General features: G+C 39.6%; 1 protein-coding gene across 1 annotated transcript; it reads right to left on the bottom strand.

The window, feature by feature from the left end:
• Positions 1-7,010: 7,010 nt before the first annotated feature.
• LOC124874863 lies at positions 7,011-10,924 on the bottom strand. Its single transcript, XM_047376467.1, has 4 exons — positions 10,348-10,924; positions 7,881-8,243; positions 7,666-7,790; positions 7,011-7,577 (listed from the first exon to the last, which is right to left on the bottom strand). The coding sequence occupies exons 1-4, from the start codon at positions 10,445-10,447 to the stop codon at positions 7,392-7,394; spliced, it is 774 nt and encodes a 257-aa protein (XP_047232423.1). The 5' UTR covers positions 10,448-10,924; the 3' UTR covers positions 7,011-7,391.
• Positions 10,925-16,677: the final 5,753 nt, after the last annotated feature.

Genomic DNA, 16,677 nt, shown 5'->3' with positions numbered 1-16,677 from the left:
AATGTCTATTCTTTGTGTTCTTTAGCCCAAACAAGTCTCTTCTGCTTGTTGCCTGTCCTCAGCAGTCGTTTCCTAGCAGCTATTTTACCATAAAGGCCTGATTCACACAGTCTCCTCTTAACAGTTGTTCTAGAGATGTGTCTGCTGCTAGAACTCTGTGTGGCATTGAGCTGTTCTCTAATCTGAGCTGCTGTTAACCTGCGATTTCTGAGGCTGGTGACTCGGATGAACTTATCGTCCGCAGCAGAGGTGACTCTTGGTCTTCCTTTTCTGGGGCGGTCCTCATGTGAGCCAGTTTCTTTGTAGCGCTTGATGGTTTTTGCGACTGCACTTGGGGACACTTTCAAAGTTTTCCCAATTGTTCGGACTGACTGACCTTCATTTCTTAAAGTAATGATGGCCACTCGTTTTTCTTTACTTAGCTGCATTTTTCTTGCCATAATACAAATTCTAACAGTCTATACAGTAGGACTTATCAGCTGTGTACTGCATCCACCTCCTGCACAACGCTTCTTCTTCTTCTTCTGGAGTTTAATGGCGGTTGGCAAGAATATATAGGTGTGCATTACCGCCACCTCTGGTATGGAGTGTGGTTCATCATGGATTAATATCTTCTTAAATACTCAAATTCTATTAAATAATTTGGTTCTTTTTAGGAATCTTAAAATAATTTGTATATGTTTGCTCCCTATTTTCTTTTGTAATGAGTCTATTATACTAAACTTTTCTTTAATCCTTTCAAATTCTCTCTTCATACCTCTTCTTTCCAGCTCATATTTCTGACACTCTATAAAAACATGTTCAATTGTTTCATCCTTCCCACAGTGGTCACATTGTCCTGTATTATGTTTATGTATTTTACAAAGTGTATAATTAAGTCCTGTATGTCCTAATCTTAGTCTTGTTATTACTCTTTCCTCCTTTCTACTCCTTCTTCCAGTTCTTTTTTCACCAACTGCCTTTTTGATCCTATACAACCATCTTCCTTTTCTTTCTCCATCCCACCTTTTCTGCCATTCTTCTTTCAATTTTATTTGATGATGCTTTTTGCTTCTGATTTACTTAAATGTACTGTAAAATTGATAAGATTTTTATGTTGCCTTCTTAGCCATCTTATCTGCCATCTCATTTCCTTTAACCCCAATATGTGCTGGAACTCATAAAAATGCTATTGATAAACCCATCATTTGTAGTCTGAATAAAGTATGCAGTATTTCTAGTAGGATGTCTGGCCTGCTGTCTGAATGGTTATGTTTTAAACTTAATAATACCGAGCTTGAATCTGAAAAAATTATTGTTTTTAAAGGTTTTATGTGTTCCACCCATTGTACTGCTAAAAGTATTGCTAATATTTCTCCTGTGTATACTGACAAACCATTTGTGATTTGTTTTCCTACTCTTATTTGAAATTCCGGTACTATGAATGCTATTCTTATTTTGTCATTTATTTTTGACGCATCTGTATAAATCTGAAGATATTGATAATAATTATTAACATATTCTTGTACTATATTTAACTCTAATATACATGTTCTTTTCTTTTTTTCCATTAATGACATATCTACCTGTGCTTCTGGTAAGATCCAGGGTGGTACAACAGCTATTGGCAGTATCGGACTTATTACTGTATTTTGTATATGAAACTCTTCTGATATTTTTTTAATGATCCATTCAAAACTTCTTGTCTCTTTTGTAATTTTTTCCCAGCATGGCTTCAAGATCTCTCGTGTTGGATGACCCGGGTTATTGCCTTGTAAGTTTATCCAGTAATGTATTGTTAATTGTGTTCTCCTCAAATCTAACGGTATTTCTTCCATTTCTACTTCGAGTGCTGCTGTTGGGGTTGTTTTGAAAGGTCCTGTACAAAGTCTTAATGCTTGATGTTGAATAATGTCAAATTTTTCCAGGTGCGTCTTTGCTGCTGAACCATATATAATACTTCCATAATCTATATTTGATCTGATCAATCCTGTGTAAATTTGTTTTAACGCTTCCCTGTCTGCTCCCCAGTCAGTGCCAGCCAAACATCTCATAATATTTAATACTTTCTTACATTTATCTATTATTTTCTGAATATGTATATTCCACAGGATTTTCTCATCAAACCATATTCCTAAAAACTTTATACATGTAACTTGTTCTAACTCTTGATTATATAATTTTAATTTTATTTCCTCTCTTGTTTTTTTCTGTGTAAATACAATTTCTTTTGTTTTCTCTACTGAGAACTTGAATCCCCATTGAAAAGCCCACTCTTCTATCCTTCTTATTTCCGCCTGTATTTTCTTTCCAGTTATCTTTACATTTTTCCCCCTTTTCCATATGGCTCCATCATCTGCAAAAAGTGAACATCCTATTTCTTTTCCAATTTCTGTAAATAGGTCGTTTATCATTATAATGAACAATATTGGACTTATAATACTACCTTGTGGTGTTCCATTGTCTACAGCATATTTTCTTGATATTTCTTGATCTGTTTTAACTTGAAGAGTTCTATTTGTTAAATTTTTTTGAATTCAGTTAAACATTTCCCAGTAATTTGCATTTAATTTAACTTAATCAGTAATCCTTCAACCCACATCATGTCATAAGCTTTCTCTATGTCAAAAAATACAGCAACTAGACTTTGTTTATTAACTTGCGCTCTTCTGATTTCATATTCTAAACACAACGTTGGGTCATTAATATTTCTCCCTTTTCTAAAACCACTTTGCACTTTAGTAATGTACACGTTTCTATGCAAATAATATGTTAATCTATTATTAATAATTTTTTCCATTATTTTGCATATATTTGATGTTAAAGCAATAGGTCTATAATGTTCTCATTATAGACCTCACAGCAGTGAAGATTGGGCATGGTACAAGCAGGCCAGGAACAGACTAACAAAAGAGATCAAAGCAGCCAAGAGAAACTACAGTGAGAAGCTTAAGAACAGCCTTTCTACTGATGATACTTCAGCTGTAACCTGACTGTCAATAGGAGCCCCCCCACCCATCCTGAACAGAGTCGTCTCCTGGCCAACCGTCTGAATGGCTTCTACTGCAGACATGACAAGAAGCCGTTCACACCTCAAACCATCTCCTCCACATCCCATTCAGGAACAAGTTCTTCCCACAAAGCTACCAACCCCCTACCTTCAGATCCTCTGCCTGCACTAAAGATCTCCGAGGAAGATGTAAATAGGCTCTTTCAGCGCATGAAAACAAAGAAAGCTGGAGGATCTGATAACGTCTCCCCATCATGCCTGAAAGCCTGTCCAAATCAACTCGCTCCGATCTTCACAAGGATCTTCAACAAATCACTGGAGAAATGTGAGGTCCCCTCCTGCCTCAAACGATCCACCATCATCCCGGTTCCCAAGAAACCCACCATCCTAGGATTAAATGACTACAGGCCTGTAGCCCTGACATTTGTGGTCATGAAATCCTTTGAGCGGCTGGTGTTGAAGCACCTGAAAGACATCACTGGCCCCCTGCTGGACCCCCTGCAGTTTGCTTACCGAGCAAACAGGTCGGCAGATGATGCTGTCAACTTAGGTCTACACTTCAACCTGCAACACCTCGACCATCCAGGGACGTACGCCAGGATCCTGTTTGTAGACTTCAGCTCGACCTTCAACACCATCATACCAGACATCCTCCACCAGAAGCTCACCCAGCTCAACGTCCCAGCCTCCACCTGTCAGTGGATCAACAACTTCCTGACGGACCGACAGCAGCAGGTGAGACTGGGGAGCATCTTCTCCTGAACCAGATCAATAAGTACTGGTGCCCCCCAGGGATGTGTTCTATCCCCACTCCTCTTCTCTCTGTACACAAATGACTGCACCTCATCGGACTCATCCGTGAAACTCCTGAAGTTTGCAGATGACACCACTGTCATTGGTTAGATCCAGGACGGTGATGAGTCTGCATACAGACAGCAGTTGGATCGGCTGATACACTGGTGTAGTCAAAACTACCTTGAACACAACCCACTCAAGACTGTGGTAATGGTGGTGGACATTCGGAGAACACCATCCCCATACACCCCCCTCACCATCCTCAACAACACTGAATCGGCCGTGGACCACTTCAGGTTCTTAGGAACCACCATCTCTGAGGACCTGAGATGGTCTTCACACATAGACACTGTTCGAAAGAAGGCCCAGCAGAGACTGTACTTCCTGAGGCAAATCAAGAAGTTCAACCATCCACAGGAGCTGCTGGTCATCTTCTACACTGCCATCATTCAATCTATCCTGTCTTCATCCATCTCAGTGTGGTTTGGCTCATCCACAAAACAGGACAGGTCCAGACTGCAACGAATAATCAGGACTGCAGAGAGAATAATCAGAGCTGACCTTCCCTCCATCCAGGACTTATACAGGTCTAGGGTCAGGACAAGGGCAGCTAAAATCTCTGCAGACCCCACACACCCTGCACATAAACTGTTCAGAGCTTTACCTTCAGGCCGCCGCTACAGAGCACTGTTCACTAAAACCAGCCGCCACAGAGACAGTTTCTTCCCCCAGGCTGTTTCTTTGTTGAACATTCAATAGAGTACAAAACAACAGCATACAGATGTTGCAAATGCACCTTTTTATTATATATGCGTATATTGTACATTGTAAATTTCTGTAATACAAAAACAAAACCATAGAGCAAAGTGTACCGGAGTCAAATTCCTTGTTTGTATGTACGAACTTGGCAATAAAGCTGATTCTGATTCTGATGTTCTGGTTTTGTGTTATCTTTTCCTGGTTTAGCTGTTGGTCTATTTTTCCTAAGTTCTTTTCACTGAGATATTGAAATTTAATCTAGTATGCCTTATTAAAATTCCATTTATTTATTTTTACATTCTTAATGTTTAATGTTAATCCTGTTCCGATCTTAATGGGATAATGATCACTACCTATTGTTGTATTTTTATCAATATCCCACTCACATATACCTGCTAATGAATTTGATACCAAAGTTAAATGAATTGCTGACTCTGCTCCTGTTCTTACATTAATTCGTGTACCCCTTCCATCATTAAGACATACAAAAGTTTTTGTTTCTATTACTTCTTTTATAATTTGTCCATTTTTATCATTACATTTCCCCATATTGTGCTATTAGCATTAAAGTCCCCACACCATATTACTTTCTCTTCCAGATATTCCAACACCTCCTCCATCCACTCCATTGATAATGTTTTACATGGATTATGAGCAAATTGTGAAGTTAAATTCAAGGCCACTTATTTTCTCTAGTTAAATCTTGATCATTTGTAGAAAAGTTTACCTCCTTCAAGTGACCCTCATGTTTGTTTTTTGTAGTTTGTTTTAAAGCCCCCATAAATTTAAACCCTATCATGTGTCCAGTCCTGGAAACAAACCAAAATTACATAACAGTATTACATGATTTCACTCACCAATTTATGACTGTCTGAAAAGAAAAAAAAAAAAAAAATAACATGTAATACTAGGGAAATGTATTGCTACCACGTTATAGCTAATATTAGTTATATTTTCAAGCAATCTTATGGGTACAGTTGTTCCTAAAGTTGTGGAAAGAGGCATCCATTACTCCACACTTTTGAGCAACCAACAGTGCCTAACCTTGACCACCTTGGTGGTAAATCTCTTGTAACAATTGTTAAAACTGTAACTTTAGAAGTAGTTCCTTTTCACTCTGGTTGAATGCATAGGATACCCTTCTGGTAGCCTATTTATATTAGTGAGACCCAGTTTCTGGTAAGCAATTACTGTGGCACCTTAGTTTGGAAACTGAACTTCAGAATTATGACACCCAATTTAACCATGACTCAAATGCAAGTTGTAAAACATTTGGGGTATATTAATTGTTGTGCTTAGAGACCGGACACATTACTGTTAGCAACACAAGATAATACCAGTGTATTACTCTGCATTTGAACACAACCGGATGTCGTGCCTTGGATTTGATGAGGTACAAATCACCTGCAGTCATACTGGAACTTTCACTAATGCTTTTTTCATGGCAGCCATATTGGATTTTAGGTTATGGGTTGGAACCTTCAAACTAATCAAAGCAGAATTTGAATTATCTGTCTAAACACTAATTTCAGGAAACATTTCAATCGATTTTTCTAACTACCCAGCAGAAATGGAATGTATCAATAAAGAAAGAAGTTCAACACAGTTTTGCTAGTATTATTATCATTATTGTTTTTTTTTGCTGCGTTTCATTTGTCTTTCCCCAATGAACTTTGTTCCAGGTGCATATCAGAAAACTAACTTGACTTGCTGACTGTTGTGTTTCTCCGCATTTTATCCATTCAAACCCTAAAGGAATAAGGTCACAAAAAGACATTGCACATCATTGTGTGTGCCATTGATTGTATAAGATATATACAGATAATTACTGAAACTAGCATTACATTTTCTTTGCATGACAGCCATGTTGGATTTTGAGGAAAAGATTGGTGGGAATCTAACTATCCCAGATTCAATTTCAACTCTGTGGGATGTTTCAATATGCTTTGTGGATCCCTTATTTCACTGTGAACAAGAGCATTTTAAGCAGGATAATGGAAACCCAAAGAGTTCTGTAAATAAGATTTTCTCTGATGAACTCTTATTTTATAATAAATAACCCCAGATGTCTGTGCTACCTCCTAAATTTTTAAATAACAAACAAAAGTAGTATTTTAGCAACTGCCATAGAGACGATTTTGCACATTTAAAAAAAACAAAGGAATTTTTGTCAGCCAACCCCTTCTCCTTATCACAGACAACCAGCTGACATTTAAGAGGAGCACAGATTTGTTGGCTGAAGCCTATTAAAGTTTTCTAGGTATGACTACTTTTTTAAGCTACTGTAAAATCAAGAAGTCTTCAACAAACGGTTGCTGAGTGTAATGATGCCTGTTTCTCTAAATCTATTTCAGTATTTATAACATTTCTCCCCAAGCAGATTGTTAAATCATACATGCCATAAATCTGAACAGAGCACAGCTGTGCAGTAAAATAAAAAAAAACAAAGAGTGTTCAAGACAACTGCAAGATTGTTAATCTTTTTAATTTAATGAAGGTATCAAAATAGACAAAAAGTCTTGGTCATATTCATTTGAGATTTTTTATGTGACAGAAAATAATAGCTTGACAGTCTGAAGTACATTCAAAAGTTTTAATGTGTCAAGGAAAAAACCTTTACATAAATCACGCTTTGCAGTTTTCCATCACAAACAGATCTCTCTCTCTCTCTCTCTCTCTCTCTCTCACACACACACACACACACACACACACACACACACACACACACACACACACACACACATACATACAGCCTCGCTTTATTCAGGATGTGGTAGCTGAGACACATTTCTGCAGACAAAAACAGTAATTGTTTGTACAAGCCTCAGATTTTATCATCGGTTTGAGTCTACTCTGAGCATTGTAGATTGGCCCAGATGCCGTAGTCGTTTGTAGATGTCATCATGTATGGGCAGTGATGGGCAGTTTGCTGCTGCGGGTAAATGGGCCGAGAGTGGTTGGGTCTGGGAGGTTGTGGACGTCTTGGAGGTAAGGGAGGTGCGTAAGGTCTGCCAGGCGTGAAGCGCTTTTTAAACTGTAGGAACACAAAAATGATCTGATCAATCTGAGCACAGTTTCAAACTCGTAGCCAGAACATTTTTATCAGAGCAGGTCACGCTTACCTTTCTGCATCTCATAATCATCACTCCGACAAATATGAACGAGAGGGCAGTAAATGCCACGATGCTCATGCAGATCAAGGTGAGATCCACAGTGTGGTCGCTGCATTGTTCCACGGGTCCATGCTCTGGGAGGGAAAGAGTCGGACAAGAACATTTTAAAGAACATGTAACATTACAGCTCTTCCAATGTGAATAAGCACTACGATTTTTCTTACCTCTGACGATGATGACGGTGCCATTGCTTTCCAGGTGAAGTATATTGTATGTAGGATTCATAATGTAAGTCCAGTGGCAGTAATACAAGTCTGTGTCATCCAGCAGGGACAGCTGCAGCTTGAATTTATACCTGACCCCCAGATCCAGCTGCTCTTGTGTGATGCCAATTCTGTTTCTAAATTTTTCAGCGGTAGTGTTCTTGGTAACAACTCCATTTTGAAACGAAAGGTATATAATTTCCGTATTTCGAAGGAAACGCCTTTTTAGAGCGAGGCCTGTGGTGTTCTCCAGGGCTGTGGTGCATATGATCTCAAGTGACGAATTGACCCTAACATTTGAAATGGTCAAGGGGCTTTGGGAAGCTGCCAGAGAAAGAGATCGACTGTTAGAGACTAACTCAACATCACATTGCCAGTCTGATAAATGGTCTTATATATATATATGTGTGTGCAATGTGATCAATATGAGATTTTTTTATGAATTCATAAAAAAGATCAAAGTTTCAGTTCAACACCACTTTCACTTCACTTTAGTCATTTGGTAAATATTTAGTAACATTTAAGCACCCAATTTTTGCCATTATATTATTCCTGGGGTATGTCTGAGCCCCCTGGATCTGTGAAAAACTTGAGACCTAATAAAACGTTAAATGGCCTGTATTTGTAGTGCTTATCAACTCTGAGGACCATAAAGCGCTTAACACTACAAACATTCAGCCACCCATTCACACAATGACAGTGGGAGACTACGCTGTGGCCACAGCTGCCCTGGAGGCAAAAAAAAATTGGAAAATGGTGATGTGCATTTGTATTCATTTCCTCTGGGTCAATATTTGTAGAACTACATTATGCTGCAATAAGAGCTGCAAGTCTTGTGGGGTTTGACTCTCCAAAAGCTGTTGTTGACCATTCTTCTAAAGATAGCATCTGTGAAAATCAATAATTATGTCTTGCCACAGTTTACAAATTAAATTACGGTTCGGACTTTGACTGGGTCATTCTAACACATGAATATGATTTGGTCTTGCAGCTCTAGATATATGTTTGCGGTTGTTTGAAGGAGAAGTTCCTACTCAGTCTCAGGTCTTGTGCTGTCTCTAACACGGTTTTTTCAAGTATTGCCCTATATTTAGCTGTCTCCATCTTCTCATCAACTCTGAATATCTTCTCTGCCTCTGCTACAGAAAAGCATCCCTCAGCATGACACTGCCACCGCCATATTTCTAAGTGGGATGGTGTGTTCAGGCGTTATATATAGTGCTTCTGCCACACAATGTTTCGCCAGCCAAAAAGTTCAATGTTGTTCTCATCTGATCCAGAGCACCTATTTCTATATGTTTGTAATGTCTCCTACATGGCTTGTTGCAAACGTCAAGTAGGACATCTTATGGCTTTCATAAAGCCCAGATTTGTGGAATGAACGACTAATAGTAACCTTTTAAACAGATTCTATTAAATATGATGTGGATCTCTGCAGCACCTCCAGAGGTACCATGGGCCACTTGGCTGCTTCCCTGATGTTAGGTCGAATGTATATACATTAATGTTCATTATTATCACTCACATGTACTTCTTCTATATTCTGTTTTGAAACAGTCTGATGTACAGCTGGTTTCGGAACACCCAAAACAGAACCAGCTGTTCCTCTTTCCACTCTCTAACTCTGCCTGATCTGTCTCGCACCCCTATTTTGTAACCTGATATGTCTGTTTACTTTGCTGTATAAAATAAACTGCAGATTACCCTCGCTGCAAGTAGAAATAGTCTCTGTGTCGTTCCTCTGAGTCTGACTGTTGGTTTGAGCTGATCACTCATTCCACACCCCAACACCTGATGAAATTAAAGTTCACCGTTTAGCCATGCTGTTTCCATTTTAGGATGCTTGCCAGTGTTCTGTGAGATCTTCTAAAGCGTGGTAAATTGTTTGAGAACCTTTCTTTGCTTTAAATGCCTCCACACCTCTCTCTCTGACCTGCCTGCTGTGTTCCATGGTCTTCATGATCTAGTTTGTTCTCCTACAAACCTTTGAGGCCTTAACAGATCAGCTGGATTTATACTGAGATTAAATTATGCACAGGTGAACTCTGTTTACTAATTTGGTGGTCACTGAAGACAAAATGGTTGCTCAGAATTTTATTTGGGGGTGTCAAAGTATAGTAAGCTGAATACAAATGCACTCATCTTTATCAGATTTTTCATCTGAAGAATATCCAAAAAATGATTAAATAAAATGTTTCTTTTGCAAGGCACTGTACACATGCAACCAGATATGGAACATTACAACCCCAACCTGCAACTATACTGTCACTGATAAGGAGTATGTGCATGCTGAAAATACTGTGTTTAAACATCAAGCCCGAAAACACGCAAAAACTGTAAAACCACAGAAAAAGATGAATCAGAATCATTAACTTTCTCCCAAACCCAAAACTGTCTTCTCACTTCTCTTACACATTGATAAACTCACCTGTCCTGGTGTTAAGTATAACCTCAGCAGGCATGCAGAGCAGTCCCAACACACAGCTCCACACCTTGGCTTTCATCCCGCAACAGGCAAGCCGCCACATGTACAGATGCCTGAGACGCTGCAAGCTTCACTAACAGGAGGAAGTGACTGTCACAGAAATGCCTCATCTGTGGTGAGCGAAGGAAACTCTACTGATTCTGGGTACTTGATGAGCTCTAAGTGTGTGGGAGTGTTTATGCGGTGCTGCAGTCGATCAAAGGCCTGGAAGCTCTTGTTATTGACGGCTTTATATGTAGACAAGTTCCATCACTCGTCATTAGTTCATTTAGGAATTTCATGTCGGAGTTCATAAGCAGCATAATAAACGCATTAAAAATTTCCTGAAGAAAAGTCCCTGCTTTTAGAGTCTATTGTCTCAGCAGCTTTAGTTGAAATGGTATTTGAACATTTCAGAACATTCAAGAGGCCGGAAAAAGGAAAAAAAAAGATGAACAACACCTGATGCCGAAGAGATAATTTCCCTTGTAACACATTTTAAAAATATCCCTCAGCTGAATGCTCATGTTTTGAAACCCTTAATACGTATATAAGTTACTTAATAACTATAGTGAGATGTCAGGCCATGATCAGGCATGTATATCAGACATGGCTTAGTTCTTGAAAGTGAAAGGTCAAATCTGATGTGTTTGTGTGCACTACAAAGGACTAAAGAATACAGTGGAAGTCATAAATGAAGGGGAGAACCCCAAGGCATGTAAGTAGGTTTTTGTCTGTGTATGTTGTTATGTTCTGTACATATGCGTGTAAGACCCAGGGAAGAATAGGACTATGAATACTGTGAGGTGTTTGAGGAAGCACCTTTAGTTTGAGGCAGAGTCTGAGGCCCTAGGAATAGAGATTTCTTCACTATGTCAGAGGTTACCAAGGAAGTGAAAAAGATCTTTAGTGAGACACCAGGAGAGGTACATGATTCTTCTAAAGTGCTGAAGGCTCAGGATGTTCTGTGGCTTTTATATTTGATACACATTTCAGGGGTTGAATGGAAGTCAGGGACAATACATGTGGAATGCCAGACCAGGGTGGATGAACTGGAGAGTGTTTTCCAAATATTGAGGGATCACACATCTTTCTCCAGCGTTTTGGAAAGGAGGCTCCAACTGAACCTCAGAATTAGGAGTAGAAGTGTAACTATTATCCTGGGTGTAGAACAATGACTGGACTTCTGTGTCCCTTAAGTCCTTTTAGGGGGGTACTACAGTAAATGGTACCAGGCATGCCTCTAAGGACTACTCGGTAGATGTTTGACTAAAGCCAGAACTGTATGCAAAATTTTACCTGCTCCCAATGTGGGTTTGACTCTGCTAGGGATTGCCTCTTGTCACCAATCTTGTTTGTGGTTTTCATGGACAGGATCTCAAGAGGTAGTGATGGAGAGGAGGGTTTCTGGTTTGGAAAACTCAGTTTCATTTTTGATTTTTATGGATAATATGCTTTTATTTCCATGATCAAGCCATGACCTTTAGTGTACACAGGAGTGATTTGCAATTGAATGGGACAGTAGGTGTCTCGTTTGCAGATATGTTGGCGCTGATCAAGTTGACTGTCATAAAGAAAGAGCTGAGCCCAAATAGTAAATCTCTCCCTTCTTTGTTCTGACTCTTACCAGTGGTCATTAGATATAGATTATGACTGAAAGATTGATATCAAGGATCTGAAGCTGAAATGGACCTCCTCTGCAAGGCGGCCAGACTCAGCATTAGAGGTAGGTTTAGGAGTTTGTCGTCCAAGGGGAGCTCAAAGTAGAGCCACTAGTCATCTGTAGCAAAATGATAATGGGAAAGACCCAGAAATCGCTTGGCCTTGAAACACCTTGGGATCACCTAGAATTAGCTAGAGGATGTCATGGAGTGAATGTTTGTTTCCCTCCTGGATCTGTTACTCCTGTGACTTGACCTAGAATAAGCAGAAGACTGATCAATAGATGGATGGATGGGACTGGGTTGCAAATTAGGACAATGGTTTGTTTAAATGTAAGACTAGAGACTTACATGGTGCTGCGGTAGAGCGCATGACCCATATACGGAGGCTTCAGACCTCGATGCAGCACTGCGTGCGAGTCCCTACCCCAGCGACCTGTGCCACGTGTCTTTCCCCATCTTTTTATGCCACTTCCTGTCTGCCTACTTTCAAATGGCAAAAAAATAAAGAGCACTTGTACTGTGAATAAAACATAAAAAAAATATAATCAATAAATGTGACATTGTTTTTTGTCTTGTCCCCACTCAAATAAATTTGAAATAAAGGATGGATGGTGTAAAACAACACTTAATCAGATTTTTATTGCAAATTTCTTTTAGATTTCAATGAAGCCATACATTCATAACATACAATTGGAATTCAGTTGGAATGTATGGACTTGACTTGGAATCCATGATTCGATTGAATTGACTTTATAAAGTGTCTTGAGATGATGTGTGTTCTAAATTGGTGCTATATAAATAAACTGAATTGAAATCATTCTTACAAACCATAACAAAAATCAAATAAATCAACAACAAAATACAATTTATGGTCTCCACAATTTCCAATTCTGGGAAGGCTTTGTTTTTATATATTACATTCTTGAATTGCACATCTAATTCATCTCTGTTTATTTTTTCAGTTGGGACAAATGCTGAATGCTGTCCTAAGTCATGATTTATATGAAAAAAAAACTGACAGGAGCTAATCAGAAGAAACATGGAAAAGCTGATGAAAAGGGATGCAGGAAGACTGAAGGAGAGTGCCCAATTACCCTGATTGAGCAGGGAGTGCAGGAAGAAAACAGGGACATGTCTACTGAACAGAAAAAGTAAACAATGAAACTAAACTAGGGGACATAACCAAGGGGACACAAAATCTATAAGGAAATATAAACTAAACACATCTAACACAAGAATCCAGGAAGTAACAAAACTAAACATAAGGAATCTAAATAAACCTGAATGAACAGAAACGCACCTTGCTGAGCAGAAAGTAAACAAACACAAAAGGCTGACACAGACAGATCCTGACACAAATTGCTATCTGCTAGGTTTTATTTGTTTAATGCTGGATCGTGATAATTATTGCTGTTTCTCCAGTTCCATTTCCACGCTTGGGTTTTCTTTTCTTTATTTGCTTTTGCTGTCAGTTTTGTAAATCCTAGTCCTTCTGAATGACTTAAGTTCATCCACTGTACAAATCATTTAGTTTCTAATAATGTGCAAAGAACTGATGACCAAATAGAACACAAAGGCCCATCTCACATTTCCCAAAAAATATCTTAATGAGCCCCAAGACATTTGGTAACATATTTTATGGTCTAACGAGATAAGAGTGAAATGTGTCATGGTCTGCCTGTTAAGTGTTTGTAGTTTGAGTTCTTTGTCAATTTTCTCTGCGCTTCCATGTTTTACAATTGCTGTTGTTTGAGTTCATTCATTGCAGTTAAGATTCGTGACTTATTCTTATGTTTTGTTGTTCTCCTCGATTCCCTGCTCATCTGAGTTAATTAGCCTCCCTCCTTCACTTGTCTTACATTATGTCCCACCAGCGGCTCTTGACTCCTTCTGGTTAGCCTTTCTTTGTTCATTGGTTCATTCTCCTACCTACTTATTTAAACCTTCTGGTTTTCATTGTTTACTGCTGGATCCACTGCTTTCATCCCTGTTCCATGTCTGTTTTGTATTAAAGCCAATTTTTGTAGATGAAATCAAATTTGGCCTGTTTGTTCATGCGCTCCATTTACTTCTAATGTTGGAACTCAGATCTGGAAATAACTTTACCCTTAACATTTTTAGTTGAAAACTAGGAAACCAATGAAAACTGGTAAAGGACAGTTCTCCATGTACCTAGAGCCCAGAATTTTTTTATGCTACCTTTTAAAAAACGTTAACTAGAATGTTAATTAGAACGTCAGTCAAGTTAGATTTCTGACTTTGGAAAATCTGTTTCCTCATCAACCCTGATGTCAGAGTACAACATAGCAGCCAGATAGTAAAGGTTGCTATCAAACATTTTTATTTGCACTTCTAATGGTTTTTACAACTGTAAATCCTAGGCACATGCAATAACTTTTGTGATGTTTATATAAAATAATAATATTGGTTTTTGATTATATAAAAAACAGAGAAATGCACGAATATTGGTGTGTATTGCTCAAAGTAGCCTAGTCAGTACAGTGAGCATAACAATTAGCAAATCCCACTGCTTTCCCGACTTGGAATTGGAAGAAGAGTAAAGTGGGAATGATGCCATTCACAGACATCCAAGGTAAATGATATCAGTGTTATTGTTGTGCTCAATGTGGGGCCAGTTCACCCATGTAGAGAACTAGTTCTAAATTAGGTTCATTCAGGTTAAAATGAACTGATTTGTGTTTATAGTTCATCACCTCAATAATTTGAATTAAGTTTACTGCTTCAGCTTGAATTAGTTCTTGTTCATTTATCAAACTGTCTAAAATAAGGTTTAGAAAAATATTTAGGTCATGATGTCATTCATAAATTAGCATCCAGTTTATTCTGATGGATGAATTTCCAAAGCAGCTGCCTACATTTACATATATTAAAATATATCTCATTTCTACTTTAAATACATATCACCTGCCAATTAATACCAATGAAAGAAAAAATAATGATGTTTTCTAATATTGGCAAAAATGTAATATTACAACTTCCTAATTAATCAAGAACAAGGACTGTAATGGGCACACTAATACTATACATTGAAATTGTGAGATTGTTCCTATATCAAACCACAATGAGCACGAGAACATCACAAAAACAAAACAACAAAAACCCAAAGAGGTAAATTTAAAGATGATCACCCATCTTTCAAAGGATATTAATTTCAGCCTTCTATCTATGACATTCTTTGGTTTGATATGAAAACTTTTTAATTAAAATGTATAAAATATACATTTACAAGATTTAAAACAACATGAGGTATAAAGCTTCCAATTTACTTAAAATTGCAAGTTTAAGTCAGTGAAACCACAGCTGCATATTTGAACAGATCCAGAAGATTTCGGTCTCTTTGAAGCTCCCATCTTTCTTCTCAACTTGACGTTATCACATCAACCACCCATAACAGATCGAAATGCCTTGTAAAATAAACTAAATGTAATAAATTACATTACTTTATTAAAGTAGTTGAATGAGTTAAACTACTACTCGTCGTCTTCCGCTTATCCAGGACCGGGTCGCCGGGGCAGCAGACTCAGCATAGACGCCCAGACGTCCCTCTCTCCAGACACCTCCTCCAGTTCCTCCAGGGGGAGCCCAAGGCGTTCCCAGGCCAGCCGAGAGACATAGTCCCTCCAGCGTGTCCTGGTTCGTCCCCTGGGCCTCCTCCCGGTGGGACGTGCCTGGAACACCTCCCGAGGAAGGCGTCCAGGAAGCATCCGGTATAGATGCCCGAGCCACCTCAACTGGCTCCTCTCGATGTGGAGGAGCAGTGGCTCTACGCCGAGCTCCTCACCCTATCTCTAAGGGAGTGCCCGGCCACCCTACGGAGGAAGCTCATTTCAGCCGCTTGTATCCGGGATCTCGTTCTTTCGGTCATGACCCAAAGTTCATGGCCATAGGTGAGGTTAGGAACGTAGACCGACCGGTAAATTGAGAGCTTTGCTTTTCGGCTCAGCTCTCTCTTCACCACAACGGACCGGCACAGTGCCCCCATTACTGTGGCAGCCGCACCGATCCGTCTGTCGATCTCCTGCTCCATTCTTCCCTCACTCGTGGACAAGACCCCGAGATACTTAAACTCCTCCACTTGAGGCAGGAACTCCCCTCCAACCTGAAGAGGACAAGCCACCCTTTTCCGGTCAAGTACCATGGCCTCGGACTTGGAGGAGCTGATCCTCATCCCAGCCGCTTCACACTCGGCTGCGAACCGCCACAGTGCATGCTGTAGGTCTTGGCTAGAGGGGGCCAGCAGGACCACGTCATCCGCAAAAAGAAGAGACAAAATCCACTGGTCCCGAAACCAGACCCCCTCCGGCCCTTGGCTGCGCCTAGAAATCCTGTCCATAAAAGTTATGAACAGGACGGTTGACAAAGGGCAGCCCTGCCGGAGTCCAACATGCACCGGGAACAGGTCCGACTTAGTGCCGGCAATGCGAACCAAACTCCTGCTCTGCTCGTACAGGGACCAGATGGCCCCTAATAAAGGGCCCCCGATTCCATACGCCTGGAGCACCCCCCACAGGGCATCACGAGGGACACAGTCGAATGCCTTCTCCAGGTCCACAAAACACATGTGAACCGGTTGGGCAAACTCCCATGAACCCTCTAGTACCCTGTAGAG

The sequence above is a fragment of the Girardinichthys multiradiatus genome, chromosome 10 (assembly GCF_021462225.1).
Source record: "Girardinichthys multiradiatus isolate DD_20200921_A chromosome 10, DD_fGirMul_XY1, whole genome shotgun sequence".
Lineage (NCBI taxonomy): Eukaryota > Metazoa > Chordata > Actinopteri > Cyprinodontiformes > Goodeidae > Girardinichthys > Girardinichthys multiradiatus.
The sequence above is the reverse complement of the archived record's forward strand: the minus strand, read 5'-3'. Positions and strand labels throughout refer to the sequence as shown.

Excerpts from the sequence above, each read along its gene's own strand:
- LOC124874863 (XM_047376467.1), bottom strand. The coding sequence starts at position 10,447 with ATGTGGCGGCTTGCCTGTTGCGGGATGAAAGCCAAGGTGTGGAGCTGT. Across the intron at positions 8,244-10,347 it reads TATACTTAACACCAGGACAG|CTTCCCAAAGCCCCTTGACC; the intron begins GTGAGTTTATCA and ends TTTCTCTGGCAG. Across the intron at positions 7,578-7,665 it reads TGATTATGAGATGCAGAAAG|TTTAAAAAGCGCTTCACGCC; the intron begins GTAAGCGTGACC and ends GTGTTCCTACAG.